Source organism: Neophocaena asiaeorientalis, unplaced genomic scaffold, assembly GCF_003031525.2.
Source record: "Neophocaena asiaeorientalis asiaeorientalis breed wild unplaced genomic scaffold, Neophocaena_asiaeorientalis_V1.1 scaffold40, whole genome shotgun sequence".
NCBI lineage: Eukaryota > Metazoa > Chordata > Mammalia > Artiodactyla > Phocoenidae > Neophocaena > Neophocaena asiaeorientalis.
The window spans coordinates 5607685-5620436 of NW_020185335.1; the positions used below are offsets into that span (position 1 = coordinate 5607685).

Consider the following 12752-nt stretch of genomic DNA (forward strand, 5'->3'; position numbering starts at 1 on the left):
GGTCTGTCCCAAAGTTAACAAGAGTCTCACTTTGTCACAATTTGTTCTATCTCATTGTAAGTCATCACTTCTTGCGTGTAACAGTGCAAATCAAAGCTGTTCTCTTTTTGTTTTACGTTTTTGTAAATCAGATTTGTCATCGCTTCCCATTTTCAAGTGCTTCTGAGTACCATGTGCATTGGGGAACTGAAAAAGGAGCCTGTCTGTACTTGAGGGCGGGCCCCTCCAACACTGCGGTCAGCTCACACGTGGTTTGCAGTGTTCAGCTTTCGATGGGAGTGTGGCTGGTCTCTCTGGAGGCTGGGAGGTAAGACCCTGGCCCTTCCGGGCTGGAAGGGTGTCAAGATCAGCTCTTCCTTGTGCATGACTTGCAGCATTGTTTGCCATAAAATTTGTGGTTGCAGACACCATGCTGAGGAACAAGATGACACCAGCCGAAGAAATCTACACAGGATGGATCCTCTAAGGTGAGAGAACACATTCAGCACATTAGGATAGGTTCTTAGCCTTTTTCTTAAGGTCAGGGCCTAGAGAACAAAGACCTTGGGGTCGACTTGCCTTGTGCCCCTGAGTGGTTCTTACATTATACATTAGGACTTTGGTGGGAGGGTGGGGAAAGCAGGATTAAGACACCTAAAGGGACCTATAACCATTAACAAAATGTAAACAGGTGGGGGGGAAAGTGGGTGTTTGAAAAAAGTCATATCCAGCCTGAGATTAATGTCAGATCCTCCCAAATAACCCGGGGGCTACCATTTTGCCTCCAAGGGATGTACCCTAGAACAGCGCATTAGGGATACCCTGAGGATGTTGTTAAACCACTCGTTCTGCTTCAGAAGGTCTGGGGTGAAGACTGAGATTTTTTATTTCTAAGAAGCACCCCAGGGTTGCTGCCGCTAATCCAGGCATGTTACTTTGGGGAGCAGTGAACCTAATATATTGGCAGTCAGGAAACCTGGATTTAAGGCCCAGCTGTGACATTCTGTGTAGGTTTAAAGAAAATCTCATGGCCAATTTGCAAATAAGTGAATTTAAGTCAGCACCAATCTTTTCAAACTTCTTTAGTTCTTTAAGATAACAGACGTGATTATCTACTGGAAGCAGAACATTGGCATCGAAGGGTTTTACCCCGAAGGGCCTCAGGAGATACAGAAAGCACATGAAGTTGTATGTAAATTTTTCTTTATGTAAACATGAGTGCATGTTTTAGGAGTTAGGGTTCGGTCATTCTACTGGATTCTCAAGGATTTTTGACTTCAGAAGTATTTAGGGTCTACCCTATACTCTCATTCATAGCTGGAATTTTTTTCTCTGTGAAAGCCTTAAGTCACCCTCAACTCACCCAAAACCACACTCTGCCCACAGGCGCCCAATCATGTCCCTTCCGAGTTCATCCTTCAGTGGCTCCCCTGTGTGCCTTTAGACATGTCATGAAAGGTTGCCGCTCTTCTGTTTTTCCTGCTGCTCCCAATTTGTATCCTGTCCTCCTGTGATTCAGAACTGCCTACAGTTCCTTCTTCCCTTCCTTAAGACTTGGTTCCTCTGCCTAAAACTCCTTTTACACACACACTTCACCCCTGTCTCATAGTAGCTCCAGTGATCCTTTTAACACAGAAATCCACTCATGTCATGTCTCTGCCCCTAACTCTGCCACTGGATCCCATCCACCCAGAGTGAAAGCTATGGTCCTTACAATGACTGACGAGGCCCTAGGACCTGGTTCCCCTGAGACACCTGAGACACTTCCCCTTCATTTCCCTTAAGTCTTTGCTCAGAGGTCACCGATCAGTAAGGCCTTCTCTGACCACCCTATAAAAATAGCAAGCCCCTTGGCCTCCCAGGAAGGACTCCCTATGCCCTCCCTTGCTTTATTTTTCTACACTGGATTTACTGGTATTTATCATATTATGTTTACTATCTGGGTCCTCTCTAGAGTGCACGATCCTTGAGCAGAGATTTTATTATCTACTTATTTTCACTGCTTTGTTCCCAACATCTAGTGTCTTCCGAGTAGCTACTCAAAAAGTATTTGTTGAAAAAATAAATTCCCTGTACCTCTCATGGCTGAAACAACCAACTGAAACTATACTAAGCGTCAACTTGGGTGTAAGGATGAAATGGAGTTGTTATTGTCTTTCCAATAAGTCCTGGGTATATTTTGGAGGTAGAGTCTAAAGGATTTACTGAAAGGTTGGTAAAGGGTATGAGAGAAAAAGAAGAATCAAGAATGACTCTAGGATTTTGACCTGAGCATCTAGAATGGGATCATGTTTACTGAAATGGGGACTTCTACAGGAGTGGAGGTAGGGCACCTGGTTTAGGATGTATTGTTAGAGACAGAAGCTAGACATGAGATGAATACTTTGCCTATGTGTCTATTTATACATCTTCAAGTTCAATTTTTTTTTTTTTGCGGTACGCAGGCGTCTCACTGTTGTGGCCTCTCCCATTGCGGAGCACAGGCTCCGGACGCGCAGGCTCAGCGGCCATGGCTCACGGGCCCAGCCGCTCTGCGGCATGTGGGATCTTCCCGGACCGGGGCACGAACCCGTGTCCCCTGCATCGGCAGGCGGACTCTCAACCACTGCGCCACCAGGGAAGCCCCTCAATTATTTTTTAATATACGCTTGTACAGTGTCTTATACCCCATTGGCATGTACCCTAATCAATCAGAATGTATGCCTGGATCAGTTTCTATTTAGATTGTAGAGATTATCTTCTTGATGCAGTGGAAATACTGGAGGATAAAAACAGACCACTAAAAGCATGGTCCTAACTGCACTGTCTATCATCACTTACCCCTCTCGAGATAAGAACGGAATTTTGACAGGTAGCTGCAGCTTGTGCTATAAGCTAAACGTAAGTCCCGAAGCAGACGTGAGGGGTCTCACTATGCTATCAGTATAAGTGCCGTGTTAGGTTATAGTTATCATGATCATTACTAGTAGCTTGTTATTCGAGCTTCTATTATGAGTCAGGTATTTTATTTACACTATTAAGGACGACCCTAGAGTGAGCTTCACATCTTACATGTAAACAACTGACAAATATTTTTGGCTTCATCTTCAAAATACACTCAGCATCCAGCCACCCCCACACCTGCGACTGCCCCAGTGGAAACTCGTCCCCTCGCTGGACTGTTGTCCTCGTTCTGTTCTAGGTCCCCTGCCCTCATCTCAGTATAAGTGCCAATGACCTCCAAGTCAGATCCTCCTGCACCTCTGCTCTAAGTTCTCTGTTGCCTTCCGTCTAACTCAGGCTTTTATCTGAGGTCCTTATGATAACTTACAGGGCCTCCAGGACCGCTTTTAGCTCATGGCTTAACCCCCCTTCGCTGTATTCATCCCACTCCGTGTGTCTCACTGTCCTGCCTTGATCAGATTTACATATTCCTGCCTCAGGGCCTTTGCATTTGCTGTTCCCTCTGCCAGGAACACTCTCCTTCTGGATGCATACATAGCTCACCTTCCTTTAGGTTGTCTTCAGGTCTCTGTTTAAATATCGCATCATCAAAGTGGCCTTGCCTGACTATTCTATCTAAACTGGTTTTCCCACCACCTCTTCAACCCCAACTATTCTCTTGTCATACACCCTTCTTCAGTTTTATTCTCTGCTACTTTGTCATATAACACTGTACATTAATTGGTTGGTTTGTTGTCTGTTTCCAGGTATGAAGGTGAAACTGCCCATTTTGCTCCCTGCTCTATCTACAGTCAGACATCAAAACAGCTCCTGGTTCCCAGTAAGCACTAAATAGGTAAGTATTAAGAACTGAATTACCTTATTTAACTCTCAGTAACCTTTTAAGGTAAGCATTATTTCTCCATTTTATAAATAGTTCAGAAAGTTTAAAACCTTGTCCATGTCCACACAGTAAGTGTCACAATGTGGACTCAAATCCATTTCTTTCCCCATTATTAACAGATGCATGTTTTATTAAAGGTATAAAGACCAAAGATCTGTAACTTTAATAATCCAGATTCTTATTTTAAATTCACCAACATTATTTATTCATTTTTTTAGCTTTTTTTTTCTTTTTAACATCTTTATTGGAGTATAATTGCTTTACAATGGTGTGTTGGTTTCTGCTGTACAACAAAGTGAATCAGTTGTACATAAACATATACCCCCGTATCTCCTCCCTCTTGCGTCTCCCTCCCTATCCCACCCATCCAGGTGGTCACAGAGCACCGAGCTGATCTCCCTGCGCTATGCGGCTGCTTCCCACTAGCTGTCTATTTTACATCAAATCCATTTTTATGAATTCAGAGTCCTCGCTCCTTTCATTGTATAGAGCTGCCCACCCATCCCCCTCCCGACTTGAAGACGTGAGGACTTCCCTGAGGAGTAGCTTGGTAGTATTGTGTGTCTAGTCATCTCCAACTTCATCTCACTAGTCTGCAGTCCAGGCATCTTCCAGACTGTTACCAGTCACGGGGCAGTGTGACCGACAAGTGTCTGGTGGTTACAGCCCAGGGCTTCGCTCTTTTCTGAATAAGGCTTACACATAAAATGTGTGTAATACCAAGTCATGGGGTTGGTCCCCAAAGTGGAGACCCAATGAATACATCCAGGTAAAGCATCCCACAGTGATGATGGTATGAGGTGAATGCCCTAGACCGGCCGCCAGCATGGCGGGGGGGTGTGAGGGATGTCACACCTGCTTGGCTGTCCTGGAAGACAGGATGGAAGAAACATCTGCTCTGAGGTCCGGTTTGAGTTACTGCAGTGCCTCAAAACTTCCACCTGACTGTCAGCTCCTTGAGGGCAAGACTATATGTCTGAAACTCTCACAGTGCCTAGCAGAGCACGCAGCCCCCCGGCAGGGGTCTCAGAGAAGATTCAGAGAACTGAAACCTCTTCCCTGTATCCCCACGGGAATGCTTACTGCCCACTCACAGTTCCTGAAAACTCAGGGCCAAAAATACACTCAAATCACTTCCCCCAGTGGGCATCCAGCCAGCAACATAAGAAGGAAGATTTCTGGGCAGTAGCGTGTGCATGCCACCCTCCTTACCTTGGGGATGGCAATGGGAGAACCGAGAGGAAATCTCCAACTTAGTAAGACTATAGCTCACGTTTTTGGCCAGGAAGAAACACCTGGGCTTGTGTCCTTCATATTTGCCTTCTCATTTTACTCCTCTTTCTAAAAGGAGACCTGACGCGGTCAAGAGGCATGGAGAGAAGTCCCTCTTGCAGGAAGCCTTTCCCCACACCCTCCTTTTTCACCTCGCACCATCCCTGCAAACCAGCTAGAGCTCACCGCCGTCACAACGCTAGGGATGTTCCCCCTGTTTTATTTGCGGTGGTGTCTTTCTCCTCTTTTGAGACACTGAGCTCCCTGTGGCTTAAGAACAAGACCCTGCCATGTTCTTTTATCCCTAGAAGAGTGGTAAAGGTTAAAACAATAGTACTTAACACACAGTCTTTCATTTATACACTCCTGCATTTGTTCATGTAACACGTGTTGAGGACCTACTGTGTGCCATGTGTGGTGATGGATGCACAAAATAATAAACATCAACAGCCTCCCCACCGCCTTGCCCCTAGCATGCCTCTTGACTCTCCCTACCTCACAGTCCTGCCCAGGAAATACGTACTCTTGAGTATTTTCAGGATTGGCCATTGGCCTTTCTGAAAGTAGAGGGGGCATGCCCTTTATTTGTGGTCCTTCCAGACTGAGCCTTTGTATGTGTGGGTTTGTCTGTGGCCGACTGACTAAAGGGTGAAAGTGAAAAATCACCGATGGTGAGGAAAGGGGTCGTCAGTCTGGGAGTATATGACCACTTGCTTCTTCCCCTATAAGCTTTCTGCTGAGAAAGGCTGCAGGTTTGTAGAATTCTGGCATTGCCTTAGAGGTGATCTGGCTCTGCTATGTTATTGGTTTTCTTATCTTGTGCAAACCCCAGATAAGAAAGGAGAAAGAGCAGAGGAGAGAAAATTGATGCCTGGAGCTAAGGCTGTGAGAAGGAGATAAACGACATCAATTTAGAGATGGGAAGTGGTATGGACAGGGAAAGAGGAAGTGAGGAACAGGCCTGAACCTGACTCACCACAAACTGGAAAACCTGGGGTAGGAGACTGGACAGTTTTCAAAAAGCCGTGATTGGATAAAGTGAAAACTCAGCAGGTACACGATGGAAAATGATTCTTGGGCACAAGGAAATCTGATTAGGCTGAAGAAATATTTCCGGTGTTTGTCAGATTACTTTAAAATAAGATGGTCTAGGGAAGAACAGTATGGTTCACTCAGACAAGTGAATTTCCCATTTTTCCATCAGCACCCACTGTACTTCATTTGACCTAACTTGAACCAAAAAAACCCATTCAAGGTGTAGCGCTAGGATAATGCATAGTCACTGCAATTGTAATTTATCTGTCGCCTCAATTAAAATGTAAGTTCCTAGGGCTTCCCTGGTGGCGCAGTGGTTGAGAGTCCGTCTGCCGATGCAGGGGACACGGGTTCGTGCCCCGGGCCGGGAAGATCCCACATGCCGTGGAGCGGCTAGGCCCGTGAGCCATGGCCGCTGAGCCTGCGCATCTGGAGCCTGTGCTCCGCAACGGGAGAGGCCACAGCGGTGAGAGGCCCGCGTACCACAAAAAAAAAAAAAGTTCCTAGAGGGCAATTCTTGTTCACTCTTGCATTCTGGTGGATCAGCATTATCTCTGGCATATGGTGGTTACTTTGTTCAACTTTTTTTTTCTATCTTTTTTTAAATGTAATTTTTATTTGATACTGCAGTATAGTTGATTTACTATGTTGTGTTAGTTTCAGGTGTACAGCAAAGTGATTCAGTTATACATATATCCATTCTTTTTTAGATTCTTTTCCCATATAGGATATTACAGAATATTGAGTAGAGGTCCCTGTGCTATACAGTATGTCCTTATTGGTTATCTTTTTATATATAGTAGTGTGTATATGTTAATCCCAAACTCCTAATTTATCCCTCCCTCCCCACATTTTCCCTTTGGTAACCATAAGTTTGTTTTCGAAGTCTGTGAGACTGTTTCTGTTTCGTAAATAAGTTCATTTGTATCATTTTTTTTTTTTTTAGATTCCACATATAAGTGATATCATATGATACTTCTCTTCCTCTGTCTGACTTACTTATTATGATGAGCTCTAGGTCCACCCAGGTTGCTGCAAATGGCATTATTTCATTCTTTTTTATGGCTCTGGCACATGGCGGTTACTTTTTTCAACTTAAATTTAGTTTAACAAAAGGGCCTTGCAACATTACCATTTCGTCCTTTCAAAGTAAAAATTAATGGCTAAAAAGCCATTAATTGTAGAATTAAATGTTCTTGCATACCCATGCAAACAAGATCATTTTGAGCAGGAAGCTTCCTGGATTTGTGCCTTGTACACCTCTCAGGAGTGCTCTTCACATAGACTTTGATGTGAATGGCGCCCCCTAGAGTTGTGCAATGCATAAGCTGCGCAGTCAAATATGGTAGGCTTTTGAAAAATGTTCCAAAGAGCAGTAAAACTGACTGGCATGTGGGGTCCTTTACCTCTCTTTTCAGGAGCTGGACAGAAGTTTGTATTACAGGCTCGTAGCACTGGAGGTTTCTGCCGGAGCAGACAACTTGAGGAAGGCCGGCCCTGCTGAACACAGTGGACCGATCGGGTCTGGACCCCTCCTCCACAGGTCACCGTGCACTGCAGAAAAGGGAAAAGAGGAAGGAGTCAGGAACAATCGGGATGGTGTCCTGTCTGATGTCAGTGACATCAAATAAAAGGAATCCCCATGCTTCATGACATCGCCAAGATGCCTGTCCATAAAACAGGGATTGTCCAGAGCCAGGCACAATGTGCTCGTGGTACACTGAGTCTCTTCTAACATGTGGGAGCCATGTGATCTGATTAGAAGGCTCTTAAGCAAATGCTATCTATCTCCCCCAAGAGTGTGTGCCTCCCAGTTAAGTGACTCATAAAGAAGAGAGCTTCCAGAAATACAGAAGCTGTTATAAGAATGCAGAAACAAATAGAGACACATCTAGGCAATTCATCACAGTATTTAAAGAATTCCAGGCAATCTCTGCAGATACGATAGTGGAGGGGATAGTTCAGAACTTGGACAGCAAAAGAAATAACTCTCCGAGACAGCTTTGGAATTATGCCCTCTGTGCCCAGCCAAATTCTGAGTTAGCTTGGTGGATATGGTGCTTCCTAGAAGTCAATTATTTCACTGTCCAACTAAAGTTAAAAAAAAAAAAAAAAAGACTAATAAGGACTGTCAACTTATATTTTCCCAGGCACACATATAAAGATATTTGTGCCTGGAAAACAAGAAAATATTATCAGGGGAAAAGATAGCCCTTTAAATAGATTTTTATACGTATTTTACTTTTTAAAAATTCACTAAATTATCCTCATTATTTTTCTTATTTTATTGTAGACAGGTGCAGACTTCATCTTGGACAAGCATCACTATATGGATTGGCATTTGAGAGGAAAAATACATTGAGGTAAAAAGAGTATGAGTTTTGGAATTAGCCCCAAATTCAAATATAGCTGTATTAGTGTTATGAAATCATTTAAACCAGAAGTTGGCAAACTTTTTTTGTAAAGAGCAAGACAGTAAATATTTTTATTTGATTTACAATATTGTATTAGTCTCAGGTGTACAACAGAGTGATTCAAGATTTTTATAGATTATATTCCGTTTATAGTTATTATAAAATATTGGTTATATCCCCTGTGCTGTAAAACATGTCATTGTAGCTTATTTATTATATATACAGTAGTTTGTACCTTTTAATGTTTGTACCTTTTAATGGTTTGTTCTCTATATTTTTTACATTCTACATATAAGTGATAACAAACAGTGTTTGTCCTTCTCTATCTGACTTATCTCACTAAGCATAATACCTTCCTGGTCCATTGATGTTGCTGCAAATGGCATTATTTCCTTTTTTATGGCTGAGTAGTAGTCCATTATATACACGTACCACATCTTCTTTATCCACTCATCTGTTGATAGGTACTTAGTTTGCTTTCATATCTTGGTTATTGTAAATAATGCTGTTATGAAAATTAGGGTGCATGTATCTTTTTGAATTAGTGTTTTCGTTTTCTTTGGATACATACCCAGGAGTTGAACTGCTGGGTCATATGGTAGTTCTATTTTTAGTTTTTCGAGGAATGTCCATACTGTTTTCCACAGTGTGCACCAACTTACATTCCCACCGACAGTGTATAGGGGTTCCCTTTTCTCCACATCCTCGCCAACATTTGTTATTTGTGTTCTTTTTGATGATAGCCATACTAAGAGGTGTGAGGTAACATCTCACTGTGTTTTATTTTTGGCTGTGTTGGGTCTTCGTTGCTGTGCGTGTGCGGGCTTCCTGTAGTTGCGGGGCGAGCGGGGGCTACTCTTCAGTGTGGGCTTCTCATCGCGGTGGCTTCTCTTGTCGTGGAGCACGGGCTCTAGGCACACGGGCTCAGTAGTTGCGGCACGTGGGCTCAAGAGCGCAGGCTCAGTAGTTGTGGTGCACGGGCTCAGCTGCTCTGCAGCATGTGGGATCTTCTCGGACCAGGGCTTGAACCTTGCATTAGCAGGCAGATTCTTAACCACTGTGCCACCAGGGAAGCCCCTCACTGTGGTTTTGATTTGCATTTCTCTGACAGTCAGTGATGTTGAGCATCTCTTTGGCCGTCTGCATGTCCTCTTTGGAAAAGTGTTTATTCAGTTCTTCTGCCCATTTTTGATTGGGTTGTTTTGTTTTTTGATATGGATTTGTGTGAGTTGTTTATATGTTTTGGATATTATCCCCTTATTAGTCACATCATTTGCAAATATTTCCTACCAGTCGGTAGGTTGTCATTTCATTTTGTCTATGGTTTCCTTTGATGTGAAAAGTTTTTAAGTTTAATTAGATCCCATGTGTTTATTTTTGCTTTAGTTTCCTTTGCCTGAGGAGGCAGACCCAAAAACACATTGCTACAATTTATGTAAAAGAATGTTCTGCCTATGTTTTCTTCTAGGAGTTTTATGGTTTCTGGTCTTACATTTAGGTCTTTAATCCATTTTGAGTTTATTTTTGTATATGGTATGAGAAAATGTACTAATTTCATTCTGTTACATGCAGTGGTACAGTTTTCCCAGTACCACTAATTGAAGAGACTATTTTCTCCACTGTGTATTCTTGCCTCCTTCGTTGTAGATTAATTGACCTTAAGTGCATGGGTTTAATTCTGGGCTCTCTATTCGGTCTCATTAATCCATGTGTCTGTTTTTGTGCCAGTATCATACTGTTTAGATTACCATAGTTTTTTAGTATAGTCTGAAGTCAGGGAGCATGATACCTCCAGTTCTGTTCTTCTTTCTCAAGATTGTTTTGGCTATTTAGGGTCTTTTGTGTTTCCAAACAAATTTTAAGATTATTTGTTCCAGTTCTGTGAAAAATGCTATTGGTATTTTGATAGGGATTGCACTGAATATGTAGATTGCCTTGGGCAGTATGATCATTTTAACAATATTAATTATATTAATTCTTCCAATCCACAAACACAGTATATCTTTCCATCTGTTTATGACCTCTTCAATTTCTTTGATCAGTGTCTTATAGTTTTATGAGTACAGGTCTTTTACTTCCTTGGGTAGGTTTATTCCTAGGTATTTTATTCTTTTTGATGTAATTGTAAATGGGATTGTTTAATTTCTCTGACAGGTTATTAGTGTATGGAAATATAACAGATTTCGGTATATTAATTTTGTATCCTACAGCTTTACCAAATCCATTGATGAGCTGTGGTAGTTTTTTTGGTGGTGTAGCTTTAGGAGTTTCTATGTATAGTATAATGTCATCTACAAACAGTGACAGTGTTACTTCTTCTTTTCCAACGTGGATTCGTTTTATTGCCCTGCCTTGTGCAGAGGCTGCTGACTGCTGCTTGGTGAGGCTGTGTCACAAGGTGGCTGGCTGCAGAACCCTGGGGTTAGTGCTGGCTTGCTGGTGAGCGGGGTCAGGGTCCAGGAGATCCCAGGGCTGACGCCCACCTACTGGTGCATTCAGCCAGGTCCTGGGGCTAGTGCCAGCCCAGTGGCAGGCGAAGTCAGGTCCTGGCGTCTGGCTGCAGAGTCCAGTGGTCCCAGAGGTTGTGTCTAAATATTGGTGGGTAAAGCCATTTTCTGACACAGCTGCTGTGGGTCTGGCATGTCTCACAGCTTGTGTTGGCCTACTGATGAGTTGGGCTGGATCCCAGGGCAGCTGGCAGCCAAGGTATCTCAGAGCTGGTGTTGGCCTGCTGGTGGGTGGGCTGGGTCCCGCCACGGCTGCAGTTGTCCTGAGGCTGCTGCCCACCCGCTGGTGGGTGAGGCTGGTTCTGAGGCTAGAGCAGGCTCACCGGTAGGCTGGGCTTGGGCCCAGGGAGTCTTAAGGCAGCCTCTTTGCTGGTGGGTGGGGCAGCATCTGCACCCAGTTAAATTGCTTGGCCTGAGGTGTCCCAGTACTGGTGCCTTTAGGCTGGTAGGCAGGATCCCTAGGCTAATCAGCTAGGGAGGTTACAGAATGGCGCTTGCCAGCACTAGTGTCCATGTGGTAGAATGAGCTCCCCCAATGCCAGTGTCTGTATCCAGGGTTCGTTCCAGTTGCTTCCTTCTTCTCCAGGAGACTCTCCAAGATCAGCAGGTAGGTCTGACCCAGGCTCTTTTCTAAGCATTGCTTATGCCCTAGGTCTCAGAGCGTGTGAGATTCTGTGTGCACCCTTTAAGAGCCGTGTCTCTGTTTCCCACAGTGCTCCGGAACTCCTAAAAGTAAGCTCCACTGGCCTCCGAGGCCAGACGTCCTGAAGGCTCATCTTCCTGGTGCAGATCCCTCGCTCCCTGGGGACAAGCTCTGCAACTGTAGCTATTCTCCCATTTGTGAATCACCCACCTGGGGGTATACTGCGACTCTGCCTCTCCTACCCATCTCACTGTGGCTCCTCCTTTACATCTTTAGTTGTAGAAGATCTTTTCTGGTAGGTTCCGGTCTTTGTCGTCAATTGTCGTCCTGTAAATAGTTGTTATTTTGGTGTGCCCACGAGAGGGGGTGAACTCCTACTCTGTCATCTGGGGAACTCTCCTCTCACAGTAGTACATATTTTAGGCTTTATGGGCTATAGGATTTTTGTTGCAGTTCCTCAACTTTGCCTTTGTAGCACTAAAGCAGCCGTGAACACCGCAGACAAATGAGCGTGGCTGTGCGCTAATCAAAGCTTATTCAGGCGGCAGCTGGCGGAGGTGATTTGCCCACTGGAAATTATTTGCTGATCCCTGATCTAAATGATTTTACATGAATCAATTTCCCAATCTGTTAAAAGAGTAAAATAACGATAAAATTTTTTAAAGGAATTCACAGCAATAGGCATAGCACCTAGTAGGAGCCTAGCCAGTTAGAGATATGCAATCATGCTAATTTCCTGATCTTTCTTTCCTCCATGTTTTAGTTCCCAGAGCCTCCCCAAGACATACCCAAACCTACCTGGCTCCTGTGTTGCATGATGAGGTGGGTAGCACCTCTCAAGCCAGTGGGGTCTCTGAAGGGCTATGTAACTCCCATTGGTTGTAACAACGCACGGACCAAAACACAGCTTTGGATTCCTGAGGGCGTATTATTCTCTGAGACTTAGCATCACATACCAATCCTAGCCCAAAGCAGTGTGTCTAAAGTTGCCTCCAAGTCTTTCGAGGAAAAGGGTGTCTCTAACATATATCTGAGTTTAAAAGCTGGGTGTCTTTGGCTGAACTGCTGAAGTCGCT

General features: G+C 44.0%; 1 protein-coding gene across 1 annotated transcript in view; it reads right to left on the reverse strand.

Annotated features, from left to right (window-relative positions):
- Positions 1 to 346: 346 nt before the first annotated feature.
- The window catches only part of ADAMTS18 (ADAM metallopeptidase with thrombospondin type 1 motif 18), a 155268-nt gene continuing 142862 nt past the window's right edge, over positions 347 to 12752 (reverse strand). The window contains exons 24-25 of the mRNA XM_024735716.1: positions 7519 to 7666; positions 347 to 462 (exon numbers count right to left, since the gene is read on the reverse strand). Coding sequence (XP_024591484.1) covers positions 347 to 462; positions 7519 to 7666 — 264 coding nt within the window. The remainder of the gene's footprint in view (positions 463 to 7518; positions 7667 to 12752) is intronic.